Source organism: Anoplopoma fimbria, chromosome 19 (assembly GCF_027596085.1).
Source record: "Anoplopoma fimbria isolate UVic2021 breed Golden Eagle Sablefish chromosome 19, Afim_UVic_2022, whole genome shotgun sequence".
Lineage (NCBI taxonomy): Eukaryota > Metazoa > Chordata > Actinopteri > Perciformes > Anoplopomatidae > Anoplopoma > Anoplopoma fimbria.
The window spans coordinates 4,982,809-5,003,093 of record NC_072467.1 but is presented as its reverse complement, the minus strand read 5'-3'; the positions used below and the strand labels follow the sequence as shown (position 1 = coordinate 5,003,093).

At 43.7% G+C, this 20,285-nt stretch overlaps 1 protein-coding gene across 1 annotated transcript in view; it reads left to right on the top strand.

Moving 5' to 3' along the window:
- Positions 1–20,285, top strand: part of wwox (WW domain containing oxidoreductase) — a 126,430-nt gene that overhangs the window by 16,097 nt on the left and 90,048 nt on the right. The window contains exon 6 of the mRNA XM_054619803.1: positions 18,273–18,361. Within this exon, the coding sequence (XP_054475778.1) occupies positions 18,273–18,361 (89 nt within the window). The remainder of the gene's footprint in view (positions 1–18,272; positions 18,362–20,285) is intronic.

The following is a 20,285-nucleotide window of genomic DNA, read 5'->3' as shown; positions in this document are numbered from 1 at the left end:
TTTGCTACCTGGAATCTGTCTGCAGACTGGGAACAAAAAGGTCCCTCTTCCCCTACTACAGTCTTCATTGGCTGGGTACTGGAGAGAGAGCAGAAAGGATGGATGGAATGAGAGTGGAATTGCGATATGTAAATTTGATGAGGAAACCCCCTTTTCCACAAATTTATCCAGCTCTGATTCCTCCAACAAACGACCACTCAAAGCTCTGGAACTGCATAGGATTGAATGTAATATACCATTGATGATTTCTTTACATTACACAGGTGACTGTTCCAATGCAGCTCGTGGGAATACTAAAGGAGGCTTTGTGTAGTATAGACTGTTAGTATAAACGTGAAAGAGTTGAACACCTTGAGGTTTCACACTAGTAAGCATTTTGTGTGTGTGTGTGTGTGTGTGTGTGTATGATTGTGCAACTATGATACTCACGACAAGTACAGCATGTGTGCACAAGTATGTGCACATGCATGCACACACCCATCTACATGGTGTGTATTTAAATGCTTGATTATGCATTTTGCATAGCTTTGGGACATGCATCACTCTTCCCAGACTGCTAATAAAGTGACCAGGGAGATGGGGGAACCTAAATGAATCCTAAAGTGCCTGGCTTGCATTCCTCACTCTCCCTCACTGCTCTGCTTAGTTATTCCGGCCCGTCGTGAAAAGCTGTGCGCCGCTCAGCTCTCCTCCTCCTCCTTATGTCTGTCTGCTATAGCCAGGTGCTCTGTCTCCTGAAGAGGTGTGGCCTTCTCCTAATTGCCTGGACCACAGTGAACTATGGGCAAACGCTCTGTGTGAAGGAGCACCGTGGAGGAATAATTTTGAATAAATCACATAGTTAGCCGGGTGGCATTTTCTGCTAAATAAGCAGTTCGGCAGCCGTCTCACATGGAGGTGTGAGCGTTAGAATGACGGGTCACTTGCCATAGGTCATGTTGGGGAGGATTTAAATGATTTAAATGATGTCACTGCCACTGAAGGGGACGGGTTGAGGAAGGATGTGTAAGGCAGCACCTCTTTGTTGTTTGAACCTGACAGACTCTCATCCTTTACTCTTTCACTCTCCCCTCTGAAGGTGGGCTCATCGCCCTGGGACGAGGGCTTCTTATGATGAGAGGGGTGAGAGGTTGCTTGGATCTCTTTCACTCTTCCTCTCTCTGCCAGCAGAGAATGTTTTTATTGAAGTCTGAGAAGTGCTGACCGCAGAGAGACAAGTCCAGCACACACTGTAATGTTTTAAATCAGGAGATGAGCCAGTTGTAATAAGCTGCAGCCAAATAGACTGAGGCTTAGTTGATGTCTGCCAAACAAGCAAACACAGTAATGTTGAATGCAGGAACCATCTGGCAACTGGCTATAACATTTATCCGATATTACCCGGAGCTTTTTAGCATCTTTAGCACAGTTTGAAATTAGCACATGGCTCTCAGATCCCACGATAAAGTTCATAGGGGATGCAATCGGCTAATTAGATGTAATGCTGTGTTTGATGTCTCTGTGAGATTTTAATGTCTGATGCTGTCTCTCGTCTTCTTTCATAACTCACCGAGAGTTTATTCAGACGCGTTGGGAACTAAATGAGCACGTAGGTGTACCAACGTGCTCCCATTTTTTGTGGCCTTTACGTCCATGTCTGATTGCGTTTAAAATATGAGAAGAAAAAATAACAGGAGAGGAGTGTGCATGCATGTCCCCTGCTGTCAGTATGTGTTTATTGTGAAGGACGGAGGGATTGTCCGCTAATGAACAGACATGTGCGTCACAACAAGTCAACAGCTGCCACGTCCGACTATTCTCACACCGTAAGTCACATATAAGTGCTCTCTCTAAAAGAAACGGGGATAAGAATGGGCTGTTAAAAATGATCCGTTTTAAGTGTTTATTTGTGAACAAAAACAGAGATCAAAAGTGGGATTTTCCAAACAAAAATGTCGCTTTTTACAGAGCCATAGGTACTTGGCAATTTTTTATTTTTGCCGTGTATTTACCACGTTTATTCGTAGGATTGTATTGAGTTATATTAATTGTACTTCCTCAGGATCAATATATTGCATTTTAGTGCAAAACATCATTCCTGACTCTGTAAAATGTCTCTGGCTGATACGGCTGTGTCTCTGAGCCCTGTCTTGTGTTTATAGGATATCCTCTGCAGTCAGGTCTCATGGAATTGATATCAGTGAACCGCTCCAGGCATCCAAACAATCCTGCCCCAGGCACAGCTATCATTATTTTCTGGGAAGTTGTGTGCATTTATGTGTGTGTGTGTTTGTGTGTGTGTGTGCATGTACATGTACGTATGTATATGTGTGTGTTTGTATGTGTTTTGACACAGAGTTAACACTGGTTTACAGCTTAATCAGTCTGTGTAACTGAATGCATATTTATCAGAGAGAAAATTCATGCTCAAAGAATCAGACCTCAGCCCATACATCATTATCTCACACACACACACACACACACACACACACACACACACACACACACACACACACACACACACACACACACACACACACACACACACACACACACACACACACACACACACACACACACACACACACAGATCCACATTTCATTAGAGGGGCAGATTCAGGCAGCAGTAGATTAAAAACAACGTGTGTTTTTACAGGTCCATAAATCAAGCATGGGACGAGGGGGATTCATTTAGAGAACACCAGAGTTGTGGCGTAGTTGCCCTCACGTGACTAATGCTTAACTGCGATACTTTGATACACTGCCTTTTTATTAGTTTCATTCTCTCCTGCCCCATATCAATGATTATCTCTCAGCTCACATTTGACTTGCAGAGTAGGCTTGATGTTGTGTTCATTTTAGTTGAACATTTCGTACATGATGAAACGGCTTCCCTGTCTAACCAGTGATTAAGCCTACACATTGGCAAATGATTAGGCCTACAGAACGGTGTTAGCAGCATAATGCATCCTAATCTTACAGTGCTTTGTTACACAAGATTGATCTTATGTAAGAAGTGAATAAAAAACAGTTTTACTTTATTTTCACACCATGCAAGCTGTGTTTGTATGGTAAAGCCTCTTTATTCTTTTCATCCACTGAGGCGGCTCACCTGTGAGGATGCTGGATGAACACCAGGTGTTAATTATTGCTGTTTTGGCTGCTAATACTTTCAAAACAGTACTAGTTTTAACGGTGTGTGTAAAGCACTCCTATAAAGTGTTTTGTTGATCATTGATTCTTGGGTATAAATGCAACATATCCTAGCCCAACCATGTCCTCCCTCTGTCTGACTTTCCACGTTCCTCTCAGGTATGTTCCCGTGTCTGTGTGTTTGTGAGCGTGTAATGTAATCCCCACAGTTTCAGTCATCTCTGTGTGTCAGGGCTGGTCTCAGGCCAGAAAGCAGGTGTAATTTCCCCTGCACTAAAACCCCAACAAGTGGCACCAGGGGAGAGAGGAGCATATTACAGGTTCAAGCGGCTCTGCTCCCCTGCACCACGGAGAGCTACAGGCTCTCCTGACCTGTGACCAGGCCCAGCCCTCGTGTGTGGATGTGTGTGTGGATGTGTGTGTGTCTGTGTGTATGCTGAGGGAGCCTCAGAGGTGTCGGAGCTGCCTCACTGTGTTTCTTTTATAGTGTAAAGCCTTTATTAGGGTACCGACCTGTTTGGGGGGCCGCAGGGCAATATTATTTTGTGTGTTCCAGTTAAGAAATGAGCATGAGTGTGTTTGTGTTTGCGTGTGCATGTGCATGCGTGTGTGTGCTGTGCAACTTTTAGATAACCAGCTCTATATAGAAGCAGGTTAGAAGGTGAACAGGTTGGGTAAATATATCAAATAACAGTAATAAAACCTGCTGTAAACCAGTGAACAGAGTTTGACCTTTAACCTCTTACTCCCTCAGTCATTATATGTAGACCACAGGGGCTCAGCTTAATCATTCTGCAGAGGGCTGGACGCCACGAGGAGCAAGCATGATGCCTCAAACTTTTGGGAGCTTTTTTGTTCCACCAATGCTGTTTTAATGGATTTGATTTTTTTTTTCTACAGTTTTAATCAGTATTTTGGTAATTGACTGTCCCCTGAAAGGCAAATGTCCAATCTTAGCTTAGCAACTGGGACTAGGCACAGCAGACCTGTCAAGCTTTGGATTTCTCCCCATGACTAAGCGACGTGTAAGGAGCTTCGGTGAAAGAGTGGGATACATAGACTGTATATACGAAGTGGACGGAGTGGCTGTGACATCACCCATTGGTTTGTGGACTGTTGTTTTGAAGCCTCCAGCTCGGCATTTTGTCCCTTGCCATCTTGTTTTTTTCGAAACTGAAAACTAAAAACTGAACTGAAAACACACAGGGGAAGGATTCAAATTCTGAGAGGCTAAGTACACATCATCTCTCAACTCCAGTCTCTCATCTCAAGCTAATCGGACTGTAGACAATGAAGAACAATGAGAACAGTCATAGCAACAGTAACGATCGGGACAGGACTTAGTGGACTCAGTCAGAAGAAAATATTTTTTTAATTCTTTGGATTTTAGAAAGGCTTTCGTAGAAATACAAAGTTGTGGTTAAAAATGTTTGGGAAAGAATGAGATCTAAATCTGAACTCGCATCCCCTGAGCGTCTTCTCCCTCGTCAGTTACTGGACAGAGTCATTTGACAGACTCTCGTCATTCCTACAGGTCCGTCTGTGGCAGTGAACTGGGGTAATTGGTGCCTCTCATCTTTCCTCTGAAGGGCACTGCTGCCTATTAATACAGTGTCATGATAAATTAGCCCAAATGAAAACCCTACACACAGCAGTGAATGATGAGCTTTAGTCTGTCTGAGTGTATGTTGATGCACGTGCACTTATATTTCCTTCAGTGACTCTGCCTCATTAATTTTTGGTAACCAAATCTCCATTAGGTTTGAACGAATGACCAAGATGAGCCATATAGGGCAAGGAAGAGGACTGGACTGATGGGCAGAGGGGAGTAAGAAAATCATGAGAGATGAAGAGAGAGGAGTGCAGAGTGTGGGTGAAGAGAGGTGAGGTGAGGTGGGGGGGGGATGCTCATCCATTACGTCCCACAGCTGCCCAGGGGTCGGCTTCAGCAAGACTGATTCAGAGCGATCAGGTTTGGACTCCATCTCCCATAAATCCTGGCATGTGACGCTGATGGATGTGGGCCATAAAGCCTCCCGCTCTGACATGCGGAGAGCAACATGGAGAACCATGGGAAAATGTGAGTGCTCCAGGTTAATGTCAACGAGGCCTGGGAGTGAAGAGGGGATGATGGAGGGACGGAAAGATGGGGGACAGTGAGGGATCAGAGGTGTGTAGAGGTGGATTGAGGAGAATGAGCGGGCCGAGAGCAGAACATGACACAGCACAGAGTTTGTGGAAACAGAATTTTCTGTGACTTTGCAATTATTCAGCTGTCATCATGTGGGTTTAAACCCATGTTGCTTTGAGTGCATTGAATAGTTATCAACCCAGTTTTGAGAGAGATAAAACACATATAACATTCTACCCTGACCCCCCATTTTGTAATTTATATCCTCTCATCTCCAAAGGTTGGTAATAACGGCCATGGCTAAGTCATGATGTTTGTCAAGAGTATTAATGTAATTAATTCTGTTCATCCTTTCATTTATTCTGTTATTGTATGTCTACATGGTGTTTGATGCATGACCAAGATGAATATAGCTCATTAAAAAAGCCTTGTGATTATAATGGGGCCAAATACAGGAACTGCCGACCTGGCTAGACAGGAAATGGAGACATGTGTACTTCCTCATTAACAGAGCCCCATTTGGGCCATAAAGCACCATCCCAACGCGCACAAGGAAAATGCTCTGATTAGAGGGGTGGAGGGGCAGCGTGCCCTAATGAAGGCTTCCCCCACAGTCATTTATGATATTGGTATGGGTGGTATGGTGACTAGGCCTATGGGATGAGCTGACTTACGGACTATGGACATGAGATAGCAGATGCAGTATATTTGTATGGATGGGAGAGATGAGAGGGCCGGGGGAATGCATATCCACAACTCATTTGCACGAGTCAGTTTTACTAGGTTGCGGCTAATGGAGATGAGCTTGTGTTAAGAGCCAGGGGAGAAGCTAATTTTACATAAAACCAAAAGAGGTTTGAGAGCCGTGTTTGTGTGTGTGTGTGTGTGTGTGTGTGTGTGTGTGTGGCTGTGCTCAGGCTTTCACTTTATTCTGCCGGCTCACCAAGTGAATTCATAAACGCTGACCATCTTCTCCCATAAAAAGCTTTCTCTATCCAACTGAAGAAGAAATGACTGAGAATGACGTCACTTATCATCATCATGTTTGCTCTTTTAATTTACATTTTAATGAATTTATATCTGATTAAACACTGTATTTTGTTTAATCTTGCGCAGAGACTTCAGCCTAGATGAACTGAGATTGTGTGTTGAGGGTAAGCTGCCAATTTCTTCTTGGCCTCAGTTGCTCAGAATGAAAACTTTAGTTCCTACTCTCTGAAACCATACATTCAAATTACCTTAATAAAAAGTTTTTTTTGACACATTCTAAAGGATTTTATGGCCACTACAGTGATTTTTAGTGGAGTTGGAAAGTGTTAATTGACAGTGTTTTATTAGCACAGCCTTGTGTAGAAATGGCTATTATACGGGCCAGATAATTGGAAAAACATTGAATTTATGAGGCAGTGGTAGTGTGTGTGCCTTCCACTCACTAGGTTGGATCATAAATAGCATGGCGTTCTGACTTTGTCAATTTAAGGGATTTTTTTGGTACATGAGCCTCTGTAAACTTTTAGGAAATGTAATCCTTAATATCTTAGTAATATATATATATATATATATATATATATATATATATATATATATATATATAATTTATTTTTTTTTTTTTTGTCACTGAATGAGTATAACTTGATTCAGAGATAAACAAGGATCTAATAATATGCACCGCATTTAAAAAGTCTTGGTTAAGAAAAGAAACACGCACATAATTATAGATTTTAAGGTTTTACTTAATACCTCGACCAAATTTTAGAATAGACAAATCCCCTTTGGCCACTGCTGTCCTTCTCTCTCAGCTTCCACTTCCACTTTTTCTTGTCCCACCCTCCCATCACTCCACCCACCATCGCCACAGCGGCTACCTGAGGCCCTTGTGTCCACCCCATTCATCACCTGGGTTTGATTCCTCTGTTCAGAGAGAGAGAGAGAGAGAGAGAGAGTTGAAGAGGAAGAGTAAAGAGTCATAACAAACCCTCCTCTGTTCCCTCTCCTTATTTTCTACCTCCCTTCCTTCAGTGTGTGTGAGAGAGATGAATGCAGCCAGTGGAATTAATTGCACCCCGTTACTGAAGATCAGCAAGTTTGCACTGTTGGCGTGCTGATCTGCCATATGGCTGCCCACTAGGTGAACACTTTGATTAATGTTGCCCACTCCCCAGTTTTTTTTTCCTCACTAATATTTGATTCTGATAACTGAAACGCAGCTCCTCATTCCGAGTCTCTCCATCTCCTCTCTCCTCCTGCGTCCCTTTTTGTTTAGTCTTTTTGCTCTGCTCACCTGAACCATCTGTGTTTTCAGCTTAAGTTTGGTTTCCAGTCTTGCCCTTTCTCTTTCATTGTTGTTTTTCTACAAGCTTTGTGCGACGTGGCGTCGGTGTGTGGAGTGTGGAGTTTAGAGTATCGGTGAGATTAGAGGGGAGGAAAGAAAGGCCAGAGAGCGTTTGTGTTAGAGAGAGGTTTGGAGCTGTGGGTACGCGGCCTTCGCAGTTGATTAGGCCCCTGGTGTGTCGAGTGTTCCTCTATTAGCCTCCTCAGCCTCTAGTCTTCATCTGAGCACAGTGACTACTCTCTACCCCAGAGGTCCGGGATACACACACCAACACACACTAACTCACACACACACATGGCATGCACGCAGGCAGATAGGACGCTGTGGTCCAGGCAGTAACAAGGAGGTGAACAGATGCTGGAGTCACAATATCAATAGGGCTGAGTATAAGTAATAATACCTTAGCAGGGTTCAGCCATGAGACAGCGCTAACTAGAGAGGCAACTCTCAAGTGGAGCATTCACTATCTGCAAATCACACCATATAGCTGTGTGTGTGTGTGCGTGTGTGTATGTGTGTGTGTGTGTGTGTGTGTGTGTGTGTGTGTGTGTATGTGTGTATGTGTGTGTGTGTGTGTGTGTGTGTGTGTGTGGTGTGGGTGCACATACTCCCATTACATGTAAGGGCGAGCCCGTGTTTGCTGCAGGGGAGCAGTGGGATGGTGTCATCGCCTTCATCAACTCTGAGATAAAATGTTCTCACTTAAGGTCACAAGTTCAAGTTTGTTTTCTTTTTTTCCCCTCCTGCTATAATGAGGCAGCAATACAGAACACTATGCAGACATCTATGCCTGAACATCTCTTACAATCACGCGGGTGCTTTGTTTTCCCTCTGTTTTTATGGCGTGTTCCTGCTGCTCGTCTATTTCGGTCTTCCTCAGTCTTGTTAAGTGCTGCCATTCTCCTGTGTTTGGATGTGGCCCAGAGGGCCCTTAGCGAGACCAGGGGCTGGGAATGAGCTGCGAGCCCCAGCCAGGGGGTGCCAACGGTAGGCTGCGGGTCCCACTAAATCTCCCTGATAACCCGGGGTGGCTGCGGTGTGATGGGGGTGTTACCAAGGTGGTGGGCTCTACAAAGAGGCTGATTGAGATGCAAATGGAGGCCATAACTCAGAGGTAATGCGGACCTGGGCACCCTTTGCCTCGTCTGTTCCTGCTCTCCTCACTCTCTCATCTGTCCCCATTTACTCCAGCATAGGAGGAGGGACTATTATTGTCTCAAGATAAAGTTAGATATTTATCATAGTGTGAGACAGAGAAATAAGGGTGAGGGCCGAGGAGAAAAGAAAGTGTGGGCATGTAAATTGACTCATGTTTTTGACGATGGTATAACTAGATACTGTCAGATAAGTGCACACACTCCTCTGGATGACCACACACACACACACACACACACACACACACACACACACACACACACACACACACACACACACACACACACACACACACACACACACACACACACACACACACACACACAAAATAAGCTAAAACTCCACACCATCATTCAGATACTGAAGATACCAAACTCTGCTTCTGTTTCTTATAAAGAACAGATGGACACAATAAAGTGCGAGGGACTCTGCTTGCCAGTGGAAAGGTGGAATGAACAAGGGAAGAGGAGGGGGAGGAGTAATTGCACAGTCCTTTGCTGAATTGTTCTGTGGATGCAAATTTAAATCCCTCCTATTATTTTAATAATCTGCCTTTTACTGCTTGTGCTCGGATCATTTGTTTGCAAACCAGGTTATTTGGAGAGGGAGGCTCGGGGGTAATTTCATGCTTTGGAGCATTTATATCTATAACTTAATGAGGAGAGGGCCTGTTGTTTCCTGGTAATACACTGCTAGAGGGGAGCAAACTTTTTATTCTCCGTTTAGGGTACTGTTAGAGGGCAATAATGTGGGATTACTCGGATGGAATTAAGGAGCAAACTGAGGAGAGACCTAATGCAGCTTTGGGTGATAGACCAAACTTAATACTGATGTTTCATTCTGGGTTTTTTAAGTTCATGGGGTGTACCATAGGAGATGGGCTTTCCCATTTGCCCTTTTCAATAAGCTTACACAAATTTCTTCAAAAGATTTCTTCACATTTAACTATCCTCAATCCCCAGCTGCTGCCTAATTAAACTCAGTCTGTTTTTACCCTGATATACGATTTCTTTTCATTATCCACTATCTAAACACTATCTAAAACTGAAGTTTTATAAAATTCAGATCTGTCTGCTGCTCATTGTCACTCAGTTGGTGTCAGGGCCTGGCCCAACTCAGTATAACACAACCTGATTACATTTAGCTGAGAGACAAAAAGTCTATGGAAAGCAGCTCGCAGTCTTGTGAGATGATCGGGATTGTTAATGTAGTTACTCTCCTCCCTTTGAGCCAAAGACGTAGTGGGACGGACTGATGGAGGGAGAAGGTGTGTGTGTCTACGCCCCGTCGTCCACTGCCTCTCCTCCTCTTCTTCTTCTCTTCATCCTCGCCGTCATTCCTCCGCTCCTCTGTTCCCTTGTGAAGGACTCTTCTCTCTGCAAATTTAATCAGACTGCATGAATTAAAGCAATAATTCAATTTGTTTACAAGGCGTCATTTATCCTCTGTCAGGCCAGCGCTCCGTTGACAATCCGTGGCTCCCTGACCCCCGACCTATGCGGAGGTCACATGATGCATTTATTACATTGTTCAACGAGCGTCTTTCAGGCTATTATCAGGCGACAAGGGGCTAAAGATGCATGATGAGAATCCTATTATTCAAATCTGGGTAACACTGGAACAGAATGCAAAACCATATGACCTTATCAACAGACAGGATAGATCATGTAAATGATGACTTAACAACTAATGAATGTGTTTATGAAAATGACCATATAATAATAAGGATTATTTTCATTGTTTTATATCTGATTCCCCTTCTAAAACATTTTATCTTAGGTCGCTCCATTTGTTCGTTTCTTCCTCTTGTAATGCTCACTGTGTGACTCTATACCAGAGCAAGAAAGAGACTTTATCCCAGAGAGGAGAAAAGAAAATGCACAATCTCTTGTATTTCCAGGCTAAACTATTGTGACAGTGGAAAATGGTAAGCAGTTTAGAATATTGCCAAACAAAAGAGCTTTTAATCAAAGTGCATACCAGACCCTGCGGAGTGTAAAACACTCCCTCATCAAAAGGCCTATTATACACTTACTCACATCAAAGGCCTCCATGTTTCTTAATTGCCAGATTCTTTTCTTATTCAATTATGTGATGCTTATGTTTTTATGAAGCTGATACAAAAAGAGCTTTGGTAACCAAATCAAAGGGGCTTAATTTATCATCTCTGCAGCGATGCGTGTTCCCTAACAACAGTGTACATATGTGTAAATGCATTCCTGCAAGTGTGTCTGCTGCTTTACCAGCCCTCCGGATACAGAGATGATGCAAAGTGTTTCAGGAGAAATTAAACAGTGAAAAACTAGCAGGTTTAGATAAAGCAATCACATTACCGACACACTTGAAAAGAACACATTATTTTGTACTTGCGAGAGTTGAGCTTTATTGCTGACACGCCAAATAGAAAGTTGTATGTACAGTAGAAGTGCACGGGGTCCAGGAGTTTTACCCAGACTATATTGTTATCTTACCACAACATAATCAGCATCTAAGTCCGTGCGTGCCGTTCAGCCAGACTCTAAAGTCCCTGTGCAGAGTTGCAAAATAAGTTGGGTGTAAATATGTAATTGCCAGTGCTTATTCTAAGATCTGAAATATTAGGGAGCAATATGGATTGCATTAAAATCCTGGTTGTTAGGGGTATCGGTTACACTGAAGACACGCAGGAAAATGTGCACTGTCTGCGAATCTGGCGGAGATGGAGAGGGCGAGATGAGGGAGGGAGATAGGAGCAGGAGAGGGTGAGGAAATGGAGAGGAAGAGACAGAGAGGAAGAAGAGAGGAAGATGAAAATCTCTTAATGTCTTTCTGAGAACATAGACACATTATTTAAATCTCCATCACTTTTTAATGTAAATCTGATCATACTCTGCGCTGGACGAAGGAGGGGAGAAGTGAAGCAGAGGCAGAAATGAAGACGTGCACACACACACACACACACACACACACACACACACACACACACACACACACACACACACACACACACACACACACACACACACACACACACACACACACACACACACACACACTGATAGAAACAGAAAGACAGAGAGCAGGTTTATAAAATAACATTGTTAGGATTGAAAGCTGGATGTCACCATCTCCAGTCACACCTTCACTGTTATAGAACACAAATGCACACAAAACACTTTTCAAATGACATCAGCTGTCCTTTGCCGTAATGACAAAACACTTACACAGAATGTTTTCTGTGTGTGTGTGTTGGTATATATGGGTGCATGTGTAAGTTTGTATGTGTGTGTGTGTGTGTGTGTGTGTGTGTGTGTGTGTGTGTGTGTGTGTGTGTGTGAATGTGTGTGTTTGTGTGGAATCTGATATCTGCCTCAGGCCCCATGGCCCTGGTCTGTCTGCATCCGAAAAGCAAACTCTGCAATTATGATGACCGCCCTGTCCTTTTCATTTCCCATCTCTGTCTCTCTCTCTCACTGTCTCGGGCTCTCGCACGCTCTTTCTATCTCTTTTTCTGTATTTTTCTCTCTCTTTGACCTGTCTGTCTTTCTTCTTGAAGGTAAAGAAAATTCTCCAAAGTAAGTCAAGAACAGGCGTGATTATACCTCAAGCTACAACATAAAGTCTTCTTGGACCTTTAACTCACAGACACACTAATGCATCCCTTCGCTTTAAAATGTTCTCCTTTACTTTTTCTTTTTTGGCAACAACCTTATTCAGGCAGTTTTATGTATTTGCACAAACAATAATTAAATTAAAATGCAAATAATTATTACTATCATCATTTATTACATTATATTTGTGTACATTGTGTCCTGTTTATATTAAATTAGATTATATTAAATTAATTAGATTATATTTTTGCCTGATTTTTCCAATTTACACTGATACATACTACATGTAGTGGTGGAAAGTAGCCTAATTTACTCAATTACTCTACTTATTTTTATTTAAGTATTTCCATTTGATGCATATACGTCTATTCCACCACACTACAGGGAAATATTGTACTTTAAATTTCACTACATTTATTTGACAATCAAAGTTAAAAGTTTCATTGCAGATTAAGATTTTGAAATTTTTTAATGAGCATATAAAATATAATACATCACTATACTATAAAATAACACACAGCAGTATATAATGTCAAAATTGCATCATCTCAAGCTGCAACATTAAGATTCTGCTCGCATGTTCAAAAATTGTTATTAATATTTATATAATATAAAATGTAACACTGCCATTTTGTCTGCACAATGAGTACTCTTGGTTTATTTAAAGTACATATTGCTGATACTCCCCAATATATTTGAATAAGTAAATTTTTTTATAGAAGAATAGGAATGGAGTATTTATATATTGTGGTATTGCAATTTTCATCAGCTGAAGGAAATATATATATATATATATATATATATATATATATATATATATATATATATATATATATATGGTTACCTACCGTCCTCCCTCCTCCTTTGTGTTTTTCTCAGCATGCTCAGTGTTTCTCTGCAGTCTCCACATGACTCCTTGTCAGGTCTGAGTGAGGGATTAACTAATTGAAGTGCTTACTAATTAATGTGTTTCATTAATTACAGTCATTAATGCAGTGTTTACTAACATGGCCTGCTGAAGCCTTAGTACGTCACTGAAGGCAAATGTCGGCATGTACTTAACCGTGGCCTGGCCTTTACGTGTGTGTGTGTGTGTGTGTGTGTGTGTGTGTGAGAGTGTGTGTGAGAGAGTGTGTGTGAGAGAGTGTGTGTGTGAGAGAGTGTGTGTGAGAGCGAGCTGCCCCTGATGTCTGCGTTAAGAGTAGCAGCACGTATGTGCCTCATTCTCCATGTTTCTCATCTGGAAAATCATCCCATGTCCTTCCTTCACCTTTCCCATATCTGCCCCTGCAATTGCTTGATTTGTAACTTGATTTCAGGAAAGGGAAAACCTGTAGATTATCCAGCTTTCATTAGGGGGGAAAAACCCGGTCCGTGTCAGTGAAAGAAGAAATCAATTTAATACAGACTTAACTGGAGGAAATTGCATATTCTGCTTGTACTGTATGTGCTGAACAGGCACTTTCTCTCTCTCACCAGAGACCTGCCTCCCTATTAATTGCAGTGTGTGTGCGTGTCAGTGAGTAAGTGGGTGTCTATGGGCGTGCATTTGTTTGTTTGTGTGTGTTTGTGTTTGTAATGTGTAGAACGGGTGCATTCATTTGTGTGTTAGGTGCTTCAATGCATGTTTCCTGAATGTGTATCAGTCTCTTTGTCTGTGTGTGGAGGTCAATCCTCAGACCCGCGGTAGGGCACCCAGCCAGATGTGTCTGTTTTTTTTTTTTTTTTTTATTTGCAGTGTGCATGTGCGTTCCACCGCACGTGGTGTGTGTCCATATGTCTTTGTTTGTGTACGGTGCGTGCATAAGCACAAGCGCATGTGACTTAGCCAGGTGGAGAGGAGATTGGTTGGTATTTATGAACAAACGTCATAATTGTGACAGGATGATATACGACCAGCACATTCCACAGTCCCCCCCCCCCCCCCTCCTCAGTCCTTTTCTCTTTTTACTTTCCGCTAAAAATATATATCTATGATAAAATACAGTCTTAAAAGCTGATGACCAATTTAGCGTGGCGTGTTGCGGACAAGGTCATAGAGATCTGAGTTCTTCCGTGGTCCTCCCTCCGAGGCCTGTTCTAATCTACAGAGCAAGAAGAGGGGCTCAAAGTCATTTCTCTAATTGCTTTTATAAGGTGCCCTTTTCACACGGTGTCTTCCCTGCTCATTCACTTTCACCACCATTACAACACCTTACCTCCGCACCTGCCGCTTAAAACGCAGTCATGTTACATTGCTGTCCCTTTTATATTGATATCGGCTATTCAAAGGGAGCAATTGAAACCACGTCAACCTATCGAAGTAGTACACTTTTCTGTCTTGCCTACTGACTCTCCTACCTACGTTATCCATGCCCGAGGTGTTAACCGGGGTGGGGCTGCAGGGTAAGTGTTTTGTATATATGGGGGTACTTTTGATTTCTTAAGTGTTGTCCCTGCATTGGTGATCTATAAGGGGAGCTGAGGTGGCGAGGGGGCAGAACGAGTTGAGAGAAGATGGAAACGGGGGTTAGAGTGTGAGAGGGAAGGCTGAGAGGGATAAGGGGAGAGGGGGATGAGATTGAGCCTAGTGCATTAAGACAGTGTATTATTTGGCGGTTCCACTTGCTTGCGTCCATTAGGGGTGGCTGCTATGCTATTAAAGGGGTCAGCGAAGTGTGTGTACCTGTGTGTGCGCATGCGAGTATGGCTACATGTGTGTGTTTTAAGAGTTAGTAGAGTGGTCCAGTGTCTTATTGAACAGGATGGGGCTCCCCTGCTCTAATACCTCTTCATTTTATTGGATTGGATGGCCCCAGTTATAATTGTATTAGGGCCCCCCCCCTCCACCCCCCTACTCCGTCCCCACAGCAGTGACCACATGTCATCCCCCAACTCACGTGGAAAACACCAGGAGAGACGAGGAGAGCCTCCGCAGAGGCCAACTTCCGCCACTTAGGCAGCACTTTTGCTCTCCATCCTCGCTCTTAGCTCCCTCCTTCCTTCTTCACCTCCTCCCGGTGAAAGTCGCAGAGGTCATTGTCATCTCGCAGACAGCTGAGAGTGGAGGGCTGAGGGATCTGATGCTCATGTTTTCATCGTGGTGACCTTGCTGCTTTCTGTTGCGGATGTGCGGTCGCGTAGATGGACACGCAGCCGCCGCAGTTTTCAAATTTTCAAGCCGTAAAGTTATTTACACGTGACGCGTGTTTCATTCATAATTAGCCTTTTGCACTTAGATGGAGCGATAGGTTGTGTGTAGCTGGGGGCGGTAAGCTCTGTCACCCCAAGCCGAGCTCTGTGGTGTTGCACACTCAGCGATTACTCCGGAGTTAACCAGAGAGGCTTCGCTGCCTCTCACTTTTCCTTCGCCCTTGAAGAGACCAGGAGTTGTCAGGGTCCTCATAAAAACCCTGAACGATTGCGTCCGTGCGTTCTTCCCTTCTTTTTCTACCCTTTTTTTTTTCCTCTTCTCCTTCCAAAACCTGGCCATCTGTCTAATTGTTCACCTCCATCGCTTTAATGCTTTTTACATGCTTTTCCCCCCTCTTTCCAGGCAATAAACTTTATTTTCTTCGCAAGACTTCAATCTGCAGGGGGAGGGTAGATGGGCAGGCAGGCTGCTCACCTTCTCCCTGCTGGATTTGCTCCAGTGGCCCCCCTTCAACCCCCCTCTATCCTCCCTCCGGTCTCCCATTACTCCATCTCTCCTTCCCTTTTCCCCCCCCTGTCTCTTCAGAAGGGGATATGTGTTCGTCAAGCTGACACCTGCTCTCATCTTCTCTGCTGGTCATACACTCATGGAGGGCTACCCTGTTGAGGAGGCCTTATACTGACCTGTTAATTATCACACTGCTGCCTTCTCTGACCTTGTTTGGAAGTACTGTCTCAATTTTCTTGCTCTCAAATTCAATTCTCCGTTTCATAAGATCAACTTTTCCCTCACATTTATACCATAAAGTTTTTTCATTACATCACACATTTTCCTCTTAGACTTGTTTGAATACTCTGTGACAGAACGTTTCTTTCACAGCTAACCCTTTTCCACTTTACTTCCATTTCCGTGTATGTGTGCTGTGTAAAAAGGGGCCAGGAGAGTTGTCTCCTCTCACCTGTGATTACTGCTGTGTGCAGATCATATAAGCAGGTACCCTATAATCATATCTATAATAGATATAATCAGCCCTTTAACGCTTTGTAATAGCATCCATATAATGGTATAGAGTAGCATCAAGAGAATAATTCAGGCATAGATAATGGTGTGATAGCGTGGTTTTACCCTTGAGTCACAACACTGAATTGTTGTGTGTGTGTGTGTGTGTGTGTGTGTGTGTGTGTGTGTGTGTGTGTGTGTGTGTGTGTGTGTGTGTGTGTGTGTGTGTGTGTGTGTGTGTGTGTGTGTGTGTGTGTGCCTGTGTGTGTGTGCCTGTGTGTGCCTGTGTATGCATGCATAAATACGCCCGGGGGCAGTTAAGGTGTCTGTAAAATGCCTGAAGAATCACATTTCCATCAGAAGGCGCTCTTAACCCTTTCTTGTTTTCTTTGTGCTCACTGCTCCATGGAGCGTCCTTGCTGTGAGTGTCATGTACACTTGGCTCTGCGGAGACAGACGCGCAGAGGAGAGACATTCCCATATGACGCCCACAGACTGGAGATCAGATCAGGGGAAAAGGCTGACAGAGGAGCAGCAGCAGCAGCAGCAGCAGTTGCGGCGTCGGTGGCGGATGGGGAGCGGAACGCTGAACGCTGTTCCGGGCTGTAATGTGAGCTGACAGCGTTCCTCGGGGACGGCGGGCAGGACGAAGGGGAGAGGTAGCATCAGGAGTACCTGGTGCTGCTGAACCCAGAGCCCAGCTGGGAGTCCTGGGAGCAATCTCTCACTCCCTTTACTTTTCCAGCATGAGGAATGAGTCTAATGGAGCGTTAGTCTGAGCAGAACACTCTCCACCTTGGTTCACGCTGCACGCTCTCGTACACCGCGGTCCCGCGTGAGCTCATGTGTTTTAGGGAGATTGAACCTTGGTTGTGCGTTGAGGGGGCATCTGCTGATAAAGATGTAGAGAAGTGCACGGAGGGGGAATAGGGTCTAAGTTGACATGCTTTATCATGTCCTAAAAATAAACATGAACGACACTGTTATTAAAGAGATATGCTCCTTCAGGCCTGCATGCGTCTCTGCTGAGGCCTTTGCCCCGCAGCAGAACGCTACAGTGTGATGGAGAGGATGATGAATATTTAGCCCGTCTTCCTCAGTGTGTAAATGCAGCTATGCATTCACTTCTTAAGTCATTTATCTTTCTCTCTCCTCTCCTATCCTCACCCTGTCTCCTAACATATGGTGTAAGATGAGACACACACACACACACACACACACACACACACACACACACACACACACACACACACACACACACACACACACACACACACACACACACACACACACACACACATTGTGCTGAAAACACGCAGTCACAAGCTATAGTCTTTAGACAGGATTGTGTCTACGTGTCAGCACTTTTCACATATTTTTTACCAGTTGGAATGAATGTTACGGTATCAATAATTTTATTTCTATAGCACTAAATCATAAATTCACAAATTAGCAAATTTTGCTTTAAATGTCTCTGCAGTCTGTGCAGTGCACAAAATAATTTATCCGCATCCCTTTGATTTTGTTCAAGAAAATCTCCCCCCCAAAAAACCTTAAAGTATGTAAAAAGGTAGAAACTTGAAGAAGAGGAACAGAGGATCAATTCTTCTTCCAGGACGACAGATGTGTTTACCTTTCACAAATAGGGGAGATTCATGGATCTTTTTTTTGGTTGAATGTGTTGACAGTGATGATAAAAGTGGCAGTTTGTAAAAAAGAAATTTGAAAGGGGCTGACCATGTTGCTTTTCTGTTGCTGTGGGTTATAACAATTGTGCTTTTGTGTTTCCTGTCTTTACAGCACAAAGCAAGGGTAGAAGCCATGATGTGCGACCTGGCCTCTCTCCGCAGTGTCAGGGAGTTTACTGAGTCATACAAGGCCAAGAAACTGTGAGTATAAACCAAACTATTACACTTCTAAGCTGGATCTTTCTCTTAATATGTTTTGATAAGATAAGAGAGTAGACCTTATTCTTATAATAAATATCAGTTGCAGAAAACCAGCGCAGTGAGCACCGCTATGACTTGTGCAAATGCCCTAATGATTGAAAACTGCTCTATGCAATGTTGTTCGGACTGAAAGGTAGGAAGCTGTTTTAAGTAGAAGCTCACACGTTGAAAATAACCTTTTGGATCTAATAGACCAATCGCAAGAGAGGGAAGTCTCCCTTGTGAAGAGACAGCTGGTCTTTAATCAAATAAATGGCAGCAGGCCCAACCAACAAATCATGACACTGTCTCTCAGCTATTCAAACTTTAAGTAGCCTTCAGTTCCATTTCAACGTTCAAGCTGTTTTTTCATTATACTTACTCAGGAAGAGAGAAATAAAAGGAAACACTGGAATAAAGAAACAAATAAGTAGAAAAGCATGAGGACTAAACGGAGTCTGTCATTCAGGCCCAATGCATTCGTCACCACTACTTCCCACATACACTATACTTTAAGGACGACCAAACTCTAACTGATGGACACCATATGGACATGGTCCCAGGAGTCCGTGGGTGTATTTGTGTCGATTTGCTTGACATTGGTGGAAACAGACTACCAGACTTTATGGCACTTATTTTGTGGTGGTCAGCTTTTACCGCATGTGTCTTGCGTCTCGTGGTCGGTCGCTCAGTTGCTATTTTGGGGTCATGTATTCTGTCATCCATATTGCTCATCCACCCGCAGGTGTGTGTGTGTGTGTGTGTGTGTGTGTGTGGTGTGTGGGGGTGTGTCAGGGGAGCCCCTTGGGGAGAGGCAGGGCAGTCATTGCCCGTAGCAGCCCTGGGGCAGGGTATGGCCATCCAGGACACGTGTCTTGGGTCACAGCCAAACCTCGCGGTGGCTTCCCTCACCCCGTGTCCTATAGTTCCCTCCCATCCTCTTTCATGTATCCCTCCCTCCACACTGCAGTATCTTAACCTCCCTTTAAGCCTACTGTCCCTAGAACCCTTTGCCTGGTTTAGTTTTTTTGCACATCCTTTTTTTTTGCAATTTGTTTGTCTGCATCCGGCTCTCTCTCTCTTTCTCCCTCTCTCATGCCGTCTCTCCGTCTTTCTCTGTCTGTGTGTCTCTCTTCTCTCTCTCTCTCTCTCTCTCTACCTCAGTATTTTGGCAAGGTTGTATTTCTTCATTAGCTGTGCTGTTGGGGGGAGGGGGAGGGGGAGTCCCAGGGGACGTCAGAGTACATTAATTCTCATCAGAAGGCGAACAGAGCAGAGTGGAGGCTGGGAGCTCTGAGCTGTGAATGGCACTGGGCAGCTGTCTGAGTCTACCACCACTCTATTACTGCACGTATGTCTTCAGGCATAACACACGCAGGAGCGCGCACACACAACACGCACGTACATGTGCATACATGCACGGACACACGCTCAGACAATTCTGTGTGCAGACGCAAACACACACACACATTTTTGTAAACACATAGAGACAAACACACTCGTACAGGCACGCACAATAATGCTCCTGCAGCGTGTCATTGACAGGTGAAATGTAATCAGAGTCTTTTTCTTTTCCTTCTCTCGTTTCTCACTCCCTTGCTTTTAAGTGCTTTAGTCAGTGGCTTTCACGCTGCTTTGTGTTCCATTGACCCCGATTCTGCTTTAATTGCCTGTCCTTTGAAATGAAATTACCTGGATATTGATATTGTTGAATGCAGTGCAATTTCATTGGGATGTAATTGATGGAGGACGGCGTTGACAGAATGCCCCTAATACAATTTCTACTGAACGGCCCATAATTAACACATGCAATTTGTTTTCACCTGTGATTTTTTATTTTTTTTAAGTGCATTTATCCTGTTCTAATTTCATGCTTATTATGTGT